At 39.9% G+C, this 20,824-nt stretch overlaps 2 protein-coding genes and 1 long non-coding RNA gene across 6 annotated transcripts in view; 2 read left to right on the forward strand and 1 right to left on the reverse strand.

Moving 5' to 3' along the window:
- LOC146672997 (protein NLRC3-like) overlaps window positions 1-20,824 on the forward strand; it is a 151,130-nt gene that overhangs the window by 67,474 nt on the left and 62,832 nt on the right. The window lies entirely within an intron of this gene.
- Window positions 1-20,824, forward strand: part of LOC146672998 (protein NLRC3-like) — an 85,234-nt gene that overhangs the window by 3,498 nt on the left and 60,912 nt on the right. For all 3 annotated transcript variants that reach the window (XR_014910384.1, XR_014910385.1, XM_085401425.1), the window contains exons 2-7: window positions 4,801-4,916; window positions 5,001-5,102; window positions 7,764-7,842; window positions 16,794-17,022; window positions 17,163-18,972; window positions 19,519-19,692. Coding sequence is in view for 1 of the 3 variants with exons in the window: in XM_085401425.1 (XP_085257551.1) it covers window positions 4,828-4,916; window positions 5,001-5,102; window positions 7,764-7,842; window positions 16,794-17,022; window positions 17,163-18,972; window positions 19,519-19,692 (2,483 nt within the window). In the remaining 2 variants the exon portion in view is untranslated. The remainder of the gene's footprint in view (window positions 1-4,800; window positions 4,917-5,000; window positions 5,103-7,763; window positions 7,843-16,793; window positions 17,023-17,162; window positions 18,973-19,518; window positions 19,693-20,824) is intronic.
- On the reverse strand, window positions 9,705-12,017 carry LOC146672999 (uncharacterized). The gene is made up of 4 exons (XR_014910423.1): window positions 11,887-12,017; window positions 11,363-11,515; window positions 10,906-10,991; window positions 9,705-10,312 (listed from the first exon to the last, which is right to left on the reverse strand). It is a non-coding gene; the product is annotated as an uncharacterized LOC146672999 (long non-coding RNA).

A 20,824-nucleotide genomic window follows, 5' to 3' on the forward strand; every position in this document is an offset into this window, starting at 1 on the left:
CCCCTCTGCACGTGCCTGTTTTTATTATAGGTTCAAAATTAGGAGCCACCACTGAAAATGCTTTATCACCTCTGCTCTCCTGCTCACTAACAGCTGCCTAAGCTTGACCACTGTTTCACAGTAACTGCTGTCAGATTGAAACATCTGTTTGACCATAACCCAGTGGTTCTTAAACTTGCTGGAGGTACCGAACACCACCAGTTTCATATGCGCATTCACCGAATCCCTCTTTAGTGAAAAATAAAATATGATTATTATTTTTTTCATATTCAAGACATAGATATGTTTTTTACTGGTGTACGAAATGACCCATGCATGAACATCACCTTGTTCAAAGAACAAAACCAACACAATGCATGAACTTAAAACACATTAAATACCTGCAAATCTGTGTGACTTTTGCTGTTGCTTTTGAGAGTCCAGTTCAGATGTGGCTTCACCGTGGCAAGTGCCACTCTCATGTCATTTTCACAGCAAAGTCTGTTGCTTTTCTTTGTTTTTATGTCCAGCATCCTTGACAGGGATTGCTCGCAAAGATATGTTGTAACAAATTGTATAAAAAAAAGTCCACGGCTTTCTTAGCAATAACTGAATACTTGTCCATTTGTCGACAGCAAAACGTTGAGAGCATTGTTGTTCTGAAGAGTTGCTGTTGAACCTGGCTCTGACTAGGGATGGGTATTGATAAGATTTTAACGATTCCGATTCCATTTTCGATTCTGTTTAACGATTCGATTCCTTATAGATTCTCTTATCGATTCTTTTTTTTTAAAAAGGAGAACACTAAAGTCGATTAGCTTAGAACTGTGTTTTATATCTTCTCTTTGAACAAGATAGAAATTTAGGAGTAACATGGCCTTACAAACCCAGCAGTGAGATCTTAAGAGATCCAGCCTACGGCTCTTCAATGGGGTGTCACAGGGTCCCCAGGAAAAAAATGTATATGTAAAATAATAAAATAAATATTCTCCTGTAGCAATAACAAAGTTTAACATAAATTATTCTGTAGCAATTACACAAGAATATCCAGTAATGTCCTGCCTACAATTAAACACATTCACTTACCAAAGTGAAATTGGGGGCATCTGCTGTGGCAAATGGGTGCAAGCCTTTGACCACAAACTTAGTCACTGCTCGGTGACATTCGTCTATCCAGGCCTGAAAGGAGACGCTACCGGTAGACTGCAGTGAGAACTGCCAGCATCTGAGCCAGCCAGACTCTGTCTCTCTCATCATGGTTATCTAAATGCAACGCACAGTAATAGCAGGTTTTGTAATAAGGTAAATCGCGCTAACATAATATGCAATGCTAATTGATTAGTTACCTGCAGTATTAACGGGAGAGGACGTGGAAACGCTACCGCTGCTGCTGGGTTGAGCTTCGCTAGTCCGGAGCGGATCAAAAACACGACATTCGTTGAAAGCAATCGCGTGTTTTTTGAGCAAATGCTTTTGCATGTTCGTAGTGTTTCCTCCCTCTGATGAAATCTCTACTTTGCAAGTATTGCACGTTGCCCTGTTGTCATCCTTTCTCATAAAGTGTAACCAAACTTTTGAGCGTTTGTGCCGCTCAGGCGCCGTGTTTCCTACTGGGTAAAAGACGCTACTCAACGTGATGACGTCATTCGGGGCGACTGGAATCGATAAGGGAATCGTTTTTAAAAGTGGCAAACGATTCCAAGGAATTGAAACAGTGGGAACTGGTTCTCAACAAGAACCGGTTTTCGATACCCATCCCTAGCTCTGACATCTGCTGTCTTAACAGCAAACGTGAACGGCTGTCTCACCCATGCTGGATATGAGTCTCTTGTAGGAAAATATCTGTGGAGAGACTTTGCAAGCTCATCTAAGTGCGTTTCAATTGTTTGCTTCAGTTCCGTGGATACAGAAATATCTCAGATTCCAGACTCATCTTCGATCTTACTTACACAGTTGTCCAGAAGGGGGAAGTTTGCGAAGTTGTTGTTCTCTGTTCATCGTTTCCATAACGTTAGCTTTTTTTGAAAAGCCTTCAGATGTTCTTCCGCTTCTATGATATTGACTCCACCACCCTGCATCTGCTGATTGAGAGCTGTGACTATATCAGTCGTGTACGCTAAAATGAGAATGAACTCAGGATTTTTGAAGCAATCTGCATGACAGTGTTGGTGCAAAAACAGGGCTAATTCCACACACATGGCTAAAACAGGATTCAGCACCTGTCCCCGGGACAACCACAGAACATTAGAATGGTACAGAAGTAATTCGAATTCAGAGCCCATTTCTTTACACAGCTCACTGAAGATGCGGTGCCTCAGAGCACTATTTCGCACATAGTTCACACATTCCACCACAGTTTTTAATACTTCTGCCATTTTTGGGAGCAAGGTTTTTGTTGCCAATGCATGCCTGTGCAAAATACAATGCGTCACAATGATGTGTGGTGCATCGGCTTTTACTAGCGCACCACAACCAGAGTTTCTTCCCAGCATGATGGGAGCTCCGTCTGTACAAACTGCAACCATATCCCATGAAAGATTGTTGTCTCTGAAGAAGTCATTCACAAGCTTCTTCACATCGGCTGCCTTATTTGTTGTTGTAAGAGGCTTACAAAATAAAAAAATCTTCGTTTATCATGTCATCTTTCACATAGCGCACAAAAACAGTAAACTGGCTTAGATTAGCAGCGTCTGTGCTCTCATCGAGTTGAAGGCTGAATTTTGCCGGGCTTGAAATCAGATCCGTGACTACTTGAGCCAAGATATTTTTACTCATGTCTTCTATTCTGTTGCTGACGGTCTCATTTGAAAGAGGAATTTGGGATAATTTACCTTCGGCGACTGTTCCGAGTGTCAGATTCGCCATCTTTAACGCCGCTGGTTTCACGAGTGTTTCACCAATGGTGTGTGGCTTGCCTTGCTTTGCGATCAGGTAAGCAACTTTGTACGATGCTGTGAGGATCGGTTTGTTAACGGGTACAAATCCAAGAGCAGGCAGAGTGGGCCTTTCATCGAATCTGGCTCTCTTCACCTTGAATTCATCAAGTGTTGTGTTCTTGTATTCCCCGTCTCCATGCAGCTTCAAGAAGTGTTCCTTTAGTTTTGCCGGTGCGAGACTAGAGTTGCTCAACTTGGCGTTGCAAATCATGCAGATAGGACGCTCACTCCCATCACGTTCCGTGATACATGTGAATCCATATTGTACATATTCGTCCAACCACTTTCTTCTTTTGCCCGAGATACTTAGTATGGATTAAAATATTAACAAAAAAATCACACGAAGTACTACCACGACATTCACACTTTGACTACTGCGTGCGCTACATTCCCTGCAGCACTGATTGGCCAAGCAGTGTAGCATGATCATCTGCAGCCAGTGATGGCCAAAAGGGGGCGTGTCATCACAAATTTACACGATGATTCGGGTATGTCTGGACCTCCGCAACCTCCGCGGTGGAGGCTCTGCCAAACCCCTGAGACCGACTCACCGTAGGGTTTGATCGAACCCAGGTTAAGAGCCACTGCCATAAGCAGGTATAGTGTAAACAACTGTTAGAGGTCAGAGGCCTTTATAATTACAGTGGAGGTGGATGTATAGATGTGGTAAAGAATTGAATTAAACCTGTTGGCTTCTGTCTGTTTAAAAATCCTTTGTTACAAATATTGAATCTACTTCAACAGGAAGTAATTACAACAACAACAACAACACAAAAGTTTTTGCATTGTTTATTCACGCTGACTTCATTAGACCAAATAAAATTATTATATTAAATTAGTGAAAACATTAACAGATATATATATATATATATATATATATATATATATATATATATATATATATATATAAATAAATAAATAAGTTAGTTATCAGGTATGTCCCAGGCAGTGAGATGTTGAGACAGAAGAATCGTGTTCGAAATAAATAAAACATTGATGAATGTAGTATTTATTTTCATTATGTTTTAATCAGATTTAATATAAAAAGTCATAATTACTTGTACTAAAATGTTATGTTCCTATAAAATAATACCAAGTAATAGTTAAAAATTTCTGTTTGTACACAGACATGATTTAACTCAAAGAGCATATGTCAGTCTCACTGTCTGTGCCCAAAGTGTTTGACCTCAGCTGTCCCAGTAATATACTCATTTCTAATGGTGTCCCTGTTGGTCACTCTTAATAAGAATCTTAGGATAGTTAACTCTGTTACCTCCAGCTTTTAGGGCAGAGATTACTTAACACAGAGCTGTACTCTTAAAATGCTCCTCCTTTTTAAATTAAAACTACACCGTTAGGAAAGAAACGACAAACAACAGAAAATCAAAACAAACTCCTTGTGTTGTTAAAATCTGCCTCGTCCACCTTCCTTTTGTTTTCTGACCACATTAACTCACTTAGAGAGACAAACTCTCACTTCTTATTTTTCTTATTACCATTAAATCAGTGTGTGTCAGTGAATGCATCGTGTGTGCTTCATGGCTCCATCTAGTGGACTGATGGTAAATGGTAAATGGCCTGTATTTGTATAGTGCTTTACTCAGTCCCTAAGGACCCCAAAGCGCTTTACACTACATTCAGTCATTCACCCATTCACACACTGCCGATGGCAAGCTACATTATAGCCACAGCTACCCTGGGGCGCACTGACAGAGGATGGTAGAGCAGCTGATGGCAGCTTCCTCTGCCTCACACTGCTGTCTGACTGCATTCAGCTGACACTGAGATGAAGCAGGAAAGCAGCAGCTGATATCTGGACAGCACACATGATGGAAAGCAGGGTTTCAGTTGATGTGCACATGAATGATTTGTGTTTCCACTGCAGGTAGAAAGTGTGTGTGAGCTGAGCAGCATGGATCAGTGTGAGGACAGAGAGGAGGGAGCCCCTCCCTCTAAAAGCACTCTGTGTGGGGAACATGAGAGCCAGACCAAAGCTCAGAGGTGAGACGACCATCTCTAACTGTCCATGACTCTTCTCCATGTCACAGCTCAGCACTCGCATCACTGCTCCATCATTATTCACAGGGACCAGCCTGGACCTCCACCCAGCTCTGTGTCCTTACAGAGTGACCGGTCACATGATCGTCCCATTGATTTTAAAGTCCAGCATCTGTCTGCTGCAGAGAGGTGAGCTGTTAGTAACATGAACTCTTTCTTTTAACTGTTTGATGTTGTTGATTATAAACTGCAGTGCAAACACGTCATTCCCTCAATCCATTTAAACTGTGTCTTTAAAACAAGCCTTTGGTTTCTAAACAGCTGAAAATCCACTTCAGCAAACAGTTACAATAACTTGTACTGCGTGCTAGCTATGACAGCATGACAGAGTTTCTATACAGCTAGGTGGGTGCTATGATGTTACTGGTAGCGAACTTTACTAATTAACCTCATGAATAAAATAGAGTTGCCAACCGTCCCGTAAAAAACGGAATCGTCTCGTATTCAGAGAAAATATTATGCCTTTTGTATTGAGGCGAAAAGGAACACAGTTTGTCCCTTACTTCAGCTTCAATGGAAAAAGACACAAAGCTGGAGTTATTCTGTCGTTACGCTGCACAGCTGCCTCTTCTTCTCTCATTCTCTCCCCTCCCTCTCCTGTTGCTACTTCAATCATGAAACTGATCAATGATCAGCTGATCGGCTTTCCCCTTGTTTGTTTATCGCCCACAAAGAAGAAACCAGCGGATGTCGCGCTAAACAACAGCAGCAAGTTTTAAGCTTGATCAGCTGTTGTTAGAATTTATTTAATATTAATTTCTAGTATCAGCTGATGTTTGCTGGAGCCACAGCTGTAAAGCTGCTGGTCATGATGTCGGTTTGGATATGTGATGAGAGGGAAACATGAAGATGAAACCAGGAGATGTCCTTACTGAATCATCAGAGCTGAACAGGTGATGGAGAAACAGGTTTACCTTTTAGGTGACATGAATGAGTTGAAGGGAAGTTATGAACTGTTTCTGAGAGACTAATAACACCAGGATCCTTTTTTATGTAGATGACAGCTGGTAACTGTGCAGGGGTGGGTCTAGCAAAGTGTTGCCAGGGGGCAGGTAGGGCATTAACAGGGAAAGGGGGGCACAAAGAAATACTTTTCTTTCTTATTCTCATTTAAAATTTCTAGCTTTCAACAAATAATTATCCGTATCTTACAACCAAAGTTTTTATCTGATGTCAAATGTATAGAAATCATACATATACCAACAAGACTGTACATCACTGTCACAACAGCGTTTGTTTTCATTCAAAGGCTTTATGGCTTTTCCTATAATACCTGGTGGGCCGGTCTCTAGTCAAAATGCCCGGGCCCATTTTTTTGTCCCAGTCCAGCCCTGGTGGAGGGGGTGATTATAAATGTCAAGAGTGATTTGTGACAGAAGGATTGGAGGAAGAGTGAAAGGGAAACTTTACAAGATGATAGTGAGACCATGTTATAGGGCTTGGATGTGGTGGCACTGAGTTGACGATGGACAAGATTTCAAATGAGTATGTCAGGAGGACAGCTGAAAGGAGCAGCCAAAAAGGGAAGAAGCAGGATTGTTTGTTCTCAAGAACTCCCCAGTATTTAAAAAGTCTCTCATCTGTTACAGCTTCATTATCCAACAAATATCCCTAAACTAAATACGTCCATCCCTTCATTCATCCATCCATTCTTTTTTACTTGTCTGCTCTTCCAATTCAGGGTCACTTTATCAAGCCTACCCTGATATGGATTTCTGCTTTCAGTTTCCACGTGATAAAAATTAAGTTTACAAGATCTTCTCTAGGAGAAAACTCCTAGAGAAAAGAAAGAATTGCAAAACAGTCATCAGAATAAAATAGAATCTTTATTGTCGCTGTTACAAGAACAATGAAAGGTAGTTTGGCATTTCTCCATGTGTGTGAAGTACACAATAGCGTAAGTATTTACACAATAACACAGACAAATTTACACTTACACAAGAAAACATAAGCTGCTGCTTTACAGAATTCAGTGTATAATAAAAGTCTTGGATCAAGTTTTGATCATTTTAGTACTTAGCCCACTATAATAATAAAAAAAAAAAATAAAAAAAACACAATCAAAACTTAGTCAGTGTGTGCTCTCACACAACTGCAGTACAGCTCTGAGAATACATGCTGAGGTTTATTTGATTAAGGGGACCTGGAGGACTATGCAGACTATGTTACAACTGATAAGTCAATTCAAACATTTGCACCCATCCTGGTTGACAATCAAGGTTCAAAGACTCCGTAATATTTGTAATATCTTCATTGGATTCACCGATGACACAAGGAGAGGCATTAAGAAGAAAAAGTAAATTTAAAAAAAAATCTAGGACAGGAAACGATCTTCATGCTGGGCTGTAAAAAACAGTTTGTTCACAGAGAGCAGCAGGGACCAAAATCCCTGTTTCTTGGAAGTGCACACAATGTCTCAGCTCTCTTTCATTAAGAGGTCTGTGATTATTTATTTATTTTTTTTTACTCCTGCACAGTTGGTGTGGAGCACAATAATTTTGTTGTATATTTATAATAACAAAAAAGGATTATTCTATATGCTTTGTTAAAAGTATTTTTAACGAAGATAAATATTGCTAGTGAACTTTGTTCTGGAGTTGTATATTGTTAATGTTCAAATAGTGTCAGCTCCCACTTATTAACAAGTGAGAGCTGGGTTTTTTGTTGTCTTGTGTGTTTGTTTGTTTTTTGTATAATGTGGAGGACCACCAGCATCTTAGGTTGCGTTTCGATGACAATGTTTTGTTGTATTGTTCTGACTCCTTGAATTATTATTGAATTCCTCCACAGAGTGGACCGGGAGAGCTCAGAGGTTCCAAGTAGTCAGTCTGCCCAGCAGCATCAAACACACCTGGACTCCTTATTTAAGGTACATGTACAACAACTACATTTACATCTATTCTATTCACAGTTATTTCCATGTTGTGAAGTGAATACATCATAAAATTATAAATATTAAGCACAAATCAGAATACGCAAGTTTAAAAAAAATGTTTTAAGGCTGGCTTTAGAGCTAGGGTGAGAATGCATGTTGTGAATGTGGTGCAGCAGATGGTTCTAAACACCAGTGTCCACTCAGCTGAAGGCGCCAAAGCCCATGATGTGAGCAAATGGTAACAGTAGCAGTGAAGTAGGATCTTAGAGTAAAATTAATGTCATACTTTACAGGAATCCAGTGAAGTGGTTGAAGGACAGGAGCAATATGCTAAATAGAAGGTATTCTGGCAATGACACAGGTAGCTGCGTTTTGCACTGGGTGAAGTCTATGGAGAAGTTTGAGTGGTAATCTAGAAAGGATAGAATTACATTAATTAACATGGGAGAATGAACCAGAGAATGAACAAGAATAGTCGTATTGTTAGCTGTGTAGAAGGGTTGTTATGAAAGTTTTAAATAAACTGTAAACACTTGGTGAGCGCCTTTTTAAAGTGGAGTTTATTATATACATTGCAGTGGAGAGAGCATTCAGGTCCGATGCCAAAATGCTGTGTCACGATGGCTGCCGCCCTTATATCTTATACACACACAGAAACACAGAGACAAAAGGCATTTGACAGCACATGATGTGGTTTTATACCTTCAACTCAAAGTATCCTTGAAACCTTTCCTTCGAGAGAGAGAGAGAGAGACACCTTTGTTTTTCACTTATCCATCACCTGGAGATTTACCTCTCGAATCCTTGCTACGGCCTGATAAGGGAGGCACCTTCGTTTTTCACCATCTGTTTAACGTCTCCCATGAACTTACACACACACACACACACACACACACACACACACACACACACACACACACAGTAGGGCATTTTATGGTGTAATAGAGCATAAAGACATATTTGTGGTGCTATCTGACATGTATATAACTAAGTGACAAAGTGATGTTATAATTATTACTAATGTGATCAATACATAAAATAAATGTCTGTGTAGGTTCTCAGTCATCCAGGTCATCGTAGTCAAAGGAGCTTGCAAAGAAAAGCGTCTGGACTTCTTTAAGTTACTTGAAGAAGTTTCACCTCTCATCCGAGAAGCTTCTTCAGTTCTAAGGTCAAATGGTGCGGGACCAACATCACCCTGCGCGCCACCTTTTCCACCTGCTGCCCTCAGGGAGAAGGTACAGGTCTATACAGGCCAGAACATCCAGACTGGCCAACAGCCTGTATCCACAGGCTGTGAGGCTTCTGAACTCTCTGCCCCCCTCTCACGGACAATAACCATATCCAACTTCTAAATAGCACTGAACTGGTCTGCATTGGTGCATCAAATCTTTATTCTCTTTCCCCCTCCCGAATTTCTTATGAACATTACTTGTCATGTTCTTATGTTGTTGTTAAGGATTGTCTTATTGCACTGGAGTCACACTGGGTTAAATATTTACACTTGGGTTTTAAGGGGTACTCTTCCATTATTTTATTTACGGGTTGTACGGAGCCCCAAACGCAATTTCATTGTTCTCTGACAATGACAATAAATACTTAAATAAAAATTAACATTAAATTAGGTTACTGAATTGGCAAACACCTTCCTATTAACATTACCCATTTTACCCCAATAACTAAAGAAATTAGCACTTGCAGGTCAAAACCTTTATTCAAGAGATGCAAAAATAACATTGATACAGTGACTGTCAAAAATTACAGCACTGATCATACTGTGACATCTTGGTTCAAAACAGCACACTTAGAAATATTCAACGTTCTTTACTTCAACTGAATGAAACTGAAAACACCATTTCACACGACCCATATGGGATATTTAGACTGTATAACTGTTCACGCTACATCTCTTCACTAGTAAAAGAAAGAAAAAATACAAAGAGAAATTTAAAAATGCTGCCAAAATGCTGTACAGAGCAAAAGGAAAAACAAACAACAACAAAAAAAATGGCCCTGTCCTCATGGCAGTTGCAGTGTATATAAAAATGAACCCTGCGATCTGTTCCTGGAATTGAGCTTCAAAAATGCAGCAGAACAAGTGTGAGATTTAAATGTCTTCTCACCTAGAGCTGATCACCTTGCATGCATAACAGTGAGCTTTCCTTGCAGGAGCAGTTTTGTCTTAGTTGTGAGCTTTTCTTGAGAGCTGAGTTGCATCCAACTCCATTACCACCCTTTGAATCACCTCAAAAGTGTAGCAGAGCTGTGATGGGTAACTCATATTGAAGGAATAAAAAAGGTCCAAACAGCATGGCTACTGCAAAGGTCACGTTATCCAGATCTTGAAGAACTACTATACCCTCGATGATGATGCCAACATCAGAAAAGTCATTGCCTGCCGCATCCTCTGGAGACAGATGTTCATTGTGGTTTTCTCAATCTGTGCAGTGGCCTCAGTCAAGTCCTGGTTAAACACAAAACATTTCTTTATGATTCCTTTTTAAACTCATCTCTTTTGAATCTACCAGTTCTAATGTTAGAGTAATTTAAACCAATGCAAGCAACATAGTAAATAGCTATAGCCAAAGAGTGGCCTGCCATGCTGCCATTCATGGTCTAACAGAGTTTCTAAGAGAGGGTGAAAAACATAATTTCAAATGCTTTACATTAGTTTTTGTTAGAAAGACACTGGCCCATCAGAAATCCAGGTTATGTCACTCAGAAGATGTTAGAATTTAGACTTTCAGCCCCACAATTTGGTTAGCTGTTGGTCAGTTGGTCTTTTTTTTTTTTTTCCAAACAAAGGCTAATGTAAATATTGGTGGGATTTTCCTTTGTTCACTAGAATGACAAATTTAAAGTTTTTTCACACTGATGTGACCCCTAATACAGGGGTGGGGCCTCAAGGGCCGGCGGATGAGTTCACTACCAGGCCTCATGTGAACTTCAAATTATTAAAGAGGACTACTGGTCCTAACCAGTCCAATGAGGATCAAGTGGATAACTAAATACATTTTTAAATGTTGCAAAGCCACAATCTACTCATAAAACACTCACCATGAACTCCTGCACCAAGATTGCAATTGTCTTTCACACAGATGTGGAGCACTTTGATGAGACTCCCTTTGAGCATTAATGTCATCCTAAAGTATTATAACAAAGAAAACAGAGATTTGTGAACTTTTCAGTAGCACAGAAGAAAATGATCCCAGACAAAAACTCTTGACTTTTTAAACCAGTCAACATGCAACACCAGCATCTACAAAGCAATATCAAAAGTTCCTGTTTGACATCAACTTTATGGATATATAGTTTCCAGAACATATATTTTTAAAAAAAGATAAATTTTTCTCAGTGGGCCAGTAAATGCATGACGAAAATTATGGCATCCTTTCAGTGGAATCAGTACTCACTTGTAATAGTTGACTGTTTCAATGGATGCAGCATAAAAATCTTTTACTGACCTAATGCAATACATATCAACTTTGTAGTTAAAGAATTTTAAAGTTCTTACTGTCATCATGGCAGCTACATCCTTTAGCTTTGTGCCCTGTTCCCCCGATCACTTTGCAAACACTTTCAGCAGACTGTCAGAGAGAAACTCAGCTCCGTCAGAAACCTTGACTGTAAAGGCATGGTTGGGATGCACTGGAATGCTGCATTTTATCTGAAATGACATAAAATTATTTTGAAATAACAGCAGGCACTGTGCTTGGTTAATCAGTAATGTTTTGTTGAATAAAAACTGTTTCCAGATCTTATGGGATTCAAAAAATCCAAAGATGTTTGTTCCTGATTTGCAACCCAACAACCCAGAAGTTACAACTTCATTTTAGTTCAAGTGTGCATTAATGTGAGTCCAGTAATCACCTTTCTGACAATACATACAGGTATAAGTTAAACCTATGGCAGATTTTGGATTTCTCAGTTGTATTAATAGGGTGGTCTATTTGAGTATGCATGCACCTAATAATTATAAAAAACCTATTATAATTAAGTTACAGAAACCTTAAGCGAAAATAGAATATACTTTCTTACCATAACACCTTGAACCCACAATCCATCAGCTGACTCCTGGTGAAATGCAGAATAGAGGTCGTCTCTCAATGTGCAGCAAAAAAAAACAAAAACAAAAGGACAGCAGGTGAGGGCAGGAGGGGTAGGGATGTAAGCTAGCATAATGCCGCTGATGATATTAGCTAAAGCTATTCAATGTCCAAAATCTCACTAACACCACGGTGCAGTAAATACACAATGTAACTGAAGAGTCAGTTGGCAAATCTATTCACACAGAAAACCAAATTATGTTATGAGTGCCTCGTAATTAGGTTTAATGTGATATTACGGCTCTTGTGCCAAAGACAAATTCAAATGAAAAAGCGCCAATTCTTTGACAACAGATAAAACAGCAAATAAGCTAACGGCTCTTTTTTAGCATGTTACATGGCGACACTCTAGACGTTTAACTACATTTGGCTGAAATATGGTAAATATTAATTCAAAAAATCAAGACATACCAAAAACGTAGAGTTGACTGCTCAACTTGACTGAGATGGATGCCTTTTTTAAACCACGATCCAAAGCCCGCGAGACGAAATCACGCGTGGTTTCACGAGATTTAACGTTGCTATCTTATTGACTTACTTCACCTGAACATGATATGAACAATTTAATACACCCTTTCTGCATATCATGTAGTTTTTACACTATATAGTTACATTTATCTTTAAAACATGAGGCAATTGTGTTAAATACATGCAAGATGCTTACATAAATCCAAGAGATGGCCAGTCCCTTTTTTTCAGTGTAGATGATAACAAGTAAGACTGGTTTCTGAGTTTTACAGCTGGGGTGGACAATGTTAAGCATCAGGCTTTCAAATGAATTAAAAGTCTGTCTTGGTCTTTCATTAATTAATAGGCTGGTGTGAAAAACTGCTGCCACACCACCCCCTCGGCCTGTGCTTCGAGATTTCTGGTAGTTAGAATGACTCGGGGGTGTTGATTCATTTAAACTAACATAATCATCCTGCTGCAACCAGGTTTCTGTAAGGCAGAGTAAATCAATTTGTTGATCAGTTATTAAGTCATGTACTAACAGAGACTTGGAGGAGAGAGACCTAATATTTAATAATTCACATTTCACTGTTTTACTCTTTGGTTCAGATGTGGATACTGTATTGTTCTTTCTTTGTGATTGTTTATGTTTAAGTTGTTTGTTGCTGGTTTTTAGTTTGTTTTTTGTCTTTTTGGAAGTCTCTATGGAGATGGGTTTTTGGGGGGTAGCAGGAGGAGAGAAGCTGCAGAGAGGCGTGTAAGACTGCAACTCTGCTTCCTGGTCCCAACTCTGGATAGTCATATTTTGGGGGGTTTAATAAATTTGTCCATATTTCTAGAAATGAGAGCTGCTCCATCCAAAGTGGGATGGATGCCGTCTCTCCTAACAAGACCAGGTTTCCTCCAGAAGGTTTGCCAATTATCTATGAAGCCCACATCGTTTCTGGGACACCACTAAACATGTCACTCCTGGTCTGATTGGGAAGGGGACCAGAGAAAACTACAGAGTCCGACATTGTTTTGGCAAAGTTGCACACCGATTCAATATTGATTTTAGTGACCTCCGATTGGCGTAACCGGGTGTCATTACTGCCGACGTGAATTATGATCTTACTGAATTTATGTTTACCCTTAGCCAGCAGTTTTAAATTTCCTTCAATGTCGCCTGCTCTGGCCCCTGGAAGACAATTGACTATGGTTGCCGGTGTCTCTAGCTTCACATGTCTGAGAACAGAATCACCAATCACCAGAGTTTGACCCCCGGCGGGTGTGTCGCTGAGTGGGGAAAAACAATTAGACGCATGAACAGGTTGGTGGTGTACCTGGGGCTTCTGTTTAGGACTATGCTTCCTCCTCACCATGACCCAGCCTCCCTGTTTCCCCAGCTGCTTGGGACCTGCCGGGGAACAGCTAGCGGGGCCTACGCTATCTTCGGCTTCACCAGCTACAGGGGCCTGGCTAGCTATAGGTGAATGAAGGGTGCAAAGCCGAGTCTCCAATTCAGTAATCCTGGCCTCCAGGGCTGCAAATATGTTATATTTCTTACAGGTATCAGTACGGTCAGTACACAGAAAGTGTGCTTCGGATGAAGCACGTGAAGATTATACTATGAAAAAAAATAATGTATTTAAAAGTTTTTAATTAAATTGCTAAGCAGATAAGCTACTCAGAAACACCACTGTGTTTGAGCAGGAACAGGAAGCGATTAGGACTGGGCGATATGACCCAAAATTCATATCTCAATATTTTTTAGCTGGATGATAAGATGTATATCTCAATATTTTTTTTTAAAGCCATAAACTAAGAACAAAAAGAGTTCTTAGTCAAAGCTGTGTCCCAGATGTCACACAGGCACTTTTATTAACATACAGCTTAGATGTACATGAAAAAAACTACTCAAAAATAAATTATCAGCATTTATTAAATAATAATGTGCCATAAATAAAACTGTTGTTTTTGTGCATAACAAAGAGCTCACAATTGTGCAGTCAAAATGTAAACTAAAAGACGCTGAGCATAATAACAAAGATTTCACAGCTGCTCTGTTCCCAAGCTCTACTGCGTGACTGACAGCCTGGAGTTTGAAATCCGCTGTGTAACCGTGTCTCTTAATAGGTGCCATTTATGGTCCTTATACACACACAATACTGTAATATTACGTTGAAGCACAGTACGTATTACTATGCGAAACTCCTCGGTAGCCGTAATGCTCCGACAATCCATCAAGCGGTGTAGCTCCATAGGTTAGCAAAGTCATACTAAAAATTTTTTTGACAGATTGCTGAGCGCTGTGTACCACATAAAATCGGTTCGCAGTCATCGAGCACAACCAGAATTCATACAAAAGACACGCTGTCAACTTTTGAAAGAATGAAAGGATTTTAGGCTGTGCAGGCCCTGTGGGCTGCATGGCGTTACCGTGGTTAGCATAGTTAGCTCATTAACACGTTGATGCCGTCCAGCCCCACCACGGGGCGATGTGCAGTAACTTGTTAACGGAGATTTGCCGTGTCCATCTTGTCGCTGCCTGCAGGTGAAGGGGGGGAGGGGAAGTTGTGTTCAGTGAAGGAGAGAGGCAAGGTCGAGTAACGTTGCGTAAAGATAAAAGTGGACGAAAGAGAATGCAAACTTGTGGCTCCACAACTATAATTATAACGTAACAAAGACTATATCGATATAAACGATATTGTCACATCGTATATCTTGTATAAAAATATGTAGATTTTATTTTATTTTTTTTTAAAACTCAATATATCGCCCAGCCCTAGAAGCGATACTCTACCACAGAGCGAGCGAACCCCAAGTGACAGCGCCATCAAGAGTCAGGCAAATATTCACTCTCCCACCGTGTCTGAAATTTTCTGCACTCACTTTCTACCTTTCGCTTCTTTGGTTCTGCCATGTTTAGCAACTTGGGGTAAATTTCTTCTGATTGTCTTTTTTTTGGTGGTGCAACTGCCTTGATCAACAGTAGCTCCCCCTGGTGTTAAAACTAAGAAGTGCAATGCACTCAAGCAAAAGTTGAAGTGCGGCCCATATGCTATTCTATTTACAAAATTACTTGCGGGCCAGTAAAAATGGGCCCGCGGGCCAGAGTTTGGACACCCCTGTACTAAACCTACTTGATGCTTTTAATGTTTTGCAGTCTGTCACTGGTCCCACACATAAACGTGGACATACTCTGGATCTGTTTTTTTTTTTTTTTTCACATGGTTTGCCTGTTTATAACCTTAAAATTTATGATGACGTCTTTTCTGATCATATACCTGTTTTGCTTGAAACTTCTTTTCCCTGTATTATCGCTACATGTGGTTTTATCTCTTTTTGTTTTACATGCATTTGTGACAGGGACACACAAACATGAGCACATTACCCCTGTCCTTACCTCTTTACGCTGGTTGTCTGTCCATCTTAGAATTCAGTTTACACTTTTATTGTTTGCTTTTAAAGTTTTAAATGGCCTGGCTCCTTCTTACCTGTCAGACCTTCTACACCGATACACTCCACAAAGGTCTCTCAGATCAACTGAGAAGTCACTCTTTCCTGTCCCCATGTCAAGATTGAAACACTGGGGAGACTGGGCGTTCGCTGTTGTGGCCCCAAATTATGGAATAAGATACCCCCATATTAGGCTGGCCCCAAAACTTGAAATCTTCAAATCACTTTTAGAAACACACCTTTTTTCCAAGGATTTTTAGAAGTAGTATCAGAGTCAGTTTTACTCAGTTTTTGGTTGCTCTTAATCTTTTTTTGCTTTTTTTTTTTATATGCTTTTTTACTTCTTTTTACTTTTAATATTTCATAGTTACTGATTCCCCCCCCCCCCCCCCCCAATTTATGTATTTATTTTTTGTTGTTGTTGTTATTAGTATTATTATTATTGTTGTTACCTTTGTCTGTTTAATGGATGGTTTTTAACTTTTTATCTCTGTATTTTTTTTTATTGGAAAGCACTTTGGTCAACCATGTTGTTCTTCATGATTCAGCATATCATTGATATAAATTGAGCAGATTTAGACTGATTGGCTGACATAGAAAAACACAGAACACTCCATGCTCTCTGTGTGTTTCTTTGTATGTCCGTGTGTGTGCATTTTTGTATGTCTGTGTTTGTTCTCTTCACCTCTTTTTAGCAGAAGTTTCAGCTTCTTCACCTGTATTAAGCTCAAAAATCAGCTTTCTTTACACATTCAAATACTATGAAAGACACTTAATCTATAGTGTTACATCATATTTTAGAAGGATCTCATGTGTTTCTATCATTTCTGCCTTGTTTGACCCATTTAGCAGAAGTCAGCCTGTTATCTACTTTGTGTGACTTAAAGCTTTTGTGATACAACTGGCTTTGTTGTGGTGTGATTTGGTCATTCCTTAAGTATTCTATTCCAGCTGCTGGAGGATAACATCATCACGTTTGTGAAGAGTGAGTTGAAGAAGATCCAGGAGGTTCTGACTCCAGATGACCTAAAAGGCTTAATGAGTCAATGCAAGGATGGCAATTTATTGCAGGGTGAACATGAGGAGCCTAGTGAAAGCAGCAGAGAAGCATTTGTGAAGATCACATTGGATTTCCTGAAGATAATGAAGCAGAAGGAGTTTGCTGAGTGTCTGCTGAGAAGTGAGAATATTTCTCTAAATATTTATGGTGCTCAGTAAAGGAAAATTTTATTCTGTCTGAAGGAACAGATAAAATTACATTTACAGTATGTGCAATTAATAAATCCTTCATTGTGGTATTTTGTCTATTGGTTCATTTAGGAACCTCGCCTAGAAACTTCCAATGGTGTCAACATGAATTTAAATCTGCACTGAAGAAGAAGTTCCAGTGTGTGTTTGAGGGGATCGCTAAAGCAGGAAACCCAACCCTTCTGAATCAGATCTACACAGAGCTCTACATGACAGAGGGAGGGACTGCAGAGGTCAATGATGAACATGAGGTCAGACAGATTGAAACAGCATCCAAGAAACTAGATGGTCTAGAAGCAATAATCACAAAAGAAGACATCTTTAAAGCCTCACCTGGAAGAGATGAACCAATCAGAACAGTGCTGACAAAGGGAGTGGCTGGCATTGGGAAAACAGTCTTAACACAGAAATACACCCTGGACTGGGTTGAAGACAAAGCCAACCAGCACATCCAGTTCATATTTCCATTCACTTTCAGAGAGCTGAATGTGCTGAAAGAGGAAAAGTTCAGCTTGGTGGGACTTGTTCATCACTTCTTTACTGAAACCAAAGAAGCAGGAATCTGCAGCTTTGAAGACTTCCAGGTTGTGTTCATCTTTGATGGTCTGGATGAGTGTCGACCTCCTCTGGACTTCCACAAAACTACAATCCTAACTGACCCTAGAAAGTCCACCTCAGTGGATGTGCTGCTGATAAACCTCATCAGGGGGAAACTGCTTCCCTCTGCTCGCCTCTGGATAACCACACGACCTGCAGCAGCCAATCAGATCCCTGCTGACTGTGTTGGCAGGGTGACAGACATCAGAGGGTTCACTGACCCACAGAAGGAGGAGTACTTCAGGAAGAGATTCAGAGATAAGAAGCAGATCAGCAGGATCATCTCCCACATCAAGACATCACGAAGCCTCCACATCATGTGCCACATCCCAGTCTTCTGCTGGATCACTGCTACAGTTCTGGAGGATGTGCTGAAAACCAGAGAGGGAGGACAGCTGCCCAAGACCCTGACTGAGATGTACATCCACTTCCTGGTGGTTCAGGCCAAAGTGAAGATGGTCAAGTATGACGGAGGAGCTGAGACAGATCCACACTGGAGTCCAGAGAGCAGGAAGATGATGGAGTCTCTGGGAAAACTGGCTTTTGATCAGCTGCAGAAAGGAAACCTGATCTTCTATGAATCAGACCTGACAGAGTGTGGCATCGATATCACAGCAGCCTCAGTGTACTCAGGAGTGTTCACACAGATCTTTAAAGAGGTGAGAGGACTGTACCAGGACAAGGTGTTCTGCTTCATCCATCTGAGTGTTCAGGAGTTTCTGGCTGCTCTTCATGTCCATCTGAACTTCATCAACTTTGGACTCAATCTGCTGGAAGAACAGCAATTGACTTCCAAGACTTTTAAGCGGAGTAATTCTTTAGAGTGGCTGACTTTATTTCAGAGTGCTGTGGACAAGGCCTTACAGAGTCCAAATGGACACTTGGACTTGTTCCTCCGCTTCCTCCTAGGTCTTTCTCTGCAGACCAATCAGACTCTCCTACGAGGTCTGCTGACACAGACAGGAAGTAGCTCACAGACCAACCAGGAAACAGTCCAGTACATCAAGATGAAGCTCAGTGAGAATCTGTCTGCAGAGAAAAGCATCAATCTGTTCCACTGTCTGAGTGAACTGAAGGATCATTCTCTAGTGGAGGAGATCCAACAGTCACTGAGATCAGGAAGTCTTTCCACAGATGAACTGTCTCCTGCTCAGTGGTCAGCTCTGGTCTTCATCTTGCTCTCATCAGAAAAAGATGTGGATGTGTTTGACGTGAAGAAATACTCTGCTTCAGAGGAGGCTCTTTTGAAGCTGCTGCCAGTGGTCAAAGCCTCCAAGAAGGCTCTGTAAGTAAATATTTACTCATATTTTTTTTGTTTTTTGTTATCAGCGCAATGTATTGTTTATGGTAGCATAAATTGTTAGCGTTTCTGAAACTTTTTTGAGTGTAGCCTTTATAAAAGTATTTTCCAGACCTGTTCTACAGTGGGCCTACAGCTTTTCATTAACTACTCAAAAATGAATACAAACCAGAGCTAAAACCGCCTGTTTCACACAGAATATGAATGTGGGGTCCCATCAAGGTTGAGAATGGGATAAGTAAGGATTATTTTTGAAGTCTATCTGGCAACAACAATCATATATATTGTAATTTGAAAATTATTTATACCTGTGGCAGAGGATACTGGTCTTTTACTAAATGTTGCATGTCTAGATATAGAGGTATAATTGTGTTGTTAAGCAAATTAAAAAAGTCATCTATATATTATTTCCAGACTTGAATTTGAAGGTGTATTTATATTAATTACGGCCACATGGAAACATTTGTTTATCCCGTAGTAGGTTGAAACAAAAGGTAATTTCATTTAATCACAAATATAATTTATTTTCAGATTGTCTGGCTGTAATCTCTCAAAGAGAAGCTGTGATGCTCTGTGCCCTTTTCTCATCTCCCATACCTCTACTGTGATGGAACTGGACCTAAGTAACAATGACCTGCACGATGCAGGAGTTAAACTTCTGTCTGCTGGATTAAGGAGTCCAGATTGTCCACTCAAAAAACTGAGGTCAGGATTCAGCCTTTTTCATTGATGTAAATTTAAAATCTGTATTATATCATGGCATAAACAAAAACCTTACTGAATTCTAAATTTAACTTTTATTTACATTTTTGTATCACCAGCCTCTGAATTACTGTTTGTTTTTTGTTTTTTCAATTTATTCTTGCATATTGGTGACTCTGTTTTTAAAAATGTGAATTTGGACACTCCAGCAATCATAGTTTATTATATTCCTGGGTCAAGAACAGGTGACACTGAAACAAATTTGAAACTGCAACAGGGGCCGCAGGTGCACATTCACTGTCAAAATAAAAAATGCGCACCAGATAAGAAGTTGCAACGCGCATTTGCGTACATATACCGCTTCTTTTGCATTTCAGACTCCTCCTGACATTTCTTGTTGAAGCACAGTACGTATCACTCCGCGAGGCTCCTGACTACGGTAGCCGTAATGCTCCGACAATCCATCAAGCGGTGCAGCTTTACATCCATCGTATACAATGCACTAATAAAAAAACAAATAGCAAAATGCCCTGTGGGCTGCTTGTCATTAAAAGAAGTTCATCAAATATTTACATTACATTTTGTTTATTATATTTATTTACATTACATTTACATCACCTTAGTTTGCATTAGTTTCAGACATTGAAAGCTTTCAACTATGAATACAACATATCAGAGCACTACGGGAGACAAAATTTAATTCATTACAAATCAACCAGTTTGCAACATATAAAATAAATAAATAAATAACATTTTATTTACATAGCACCTTTCTTGACAGAATCACAAAGTGCTGGACATAAGATAAAAAAATAATAAAAGGGTAAAACAGACAATATAAAACAGGCAGAAATTTAACCAAAAACAGTTTTAAAAAGGTGAGTTTTGAGTTGTTTTTTTTTTTTTTAAAAACAACTACCGAGTCTTAATGTATTCTTAATGTATGAGGGAGAGAGTTCCACAGTCTCGGGGCCACAGTGGCAAAAGCTCTGTCACCCTTACTTCTCATCTTAGTTTGTTTTATAGCAAGTAAGCCCTGATCAGATGACCTCAGGGACCTGCTGTAGCAGATCGGAGATGTAGGGTGGTGCCAGTCCATGCAAGGCTCTTAATGTCAAGACCAGGATCTTAAAAT

Source organism: Rhamphochromis longiceps, linkage group LG3 (assembly GCF_057381845.1).
Source record: "Rhamphochromis longiceps isolate RC_006_pf linkage group LG3, R_longiceps_female_GT1.1, whole genome shotgun sequence".
Classification (NCBI taxonomy): Eukaryota; Metazoa; Chordata; class Actinopteri; order Cichliformes; family Cichlidae; genus Rhamphochromis; species Rhamphochromis longiceps.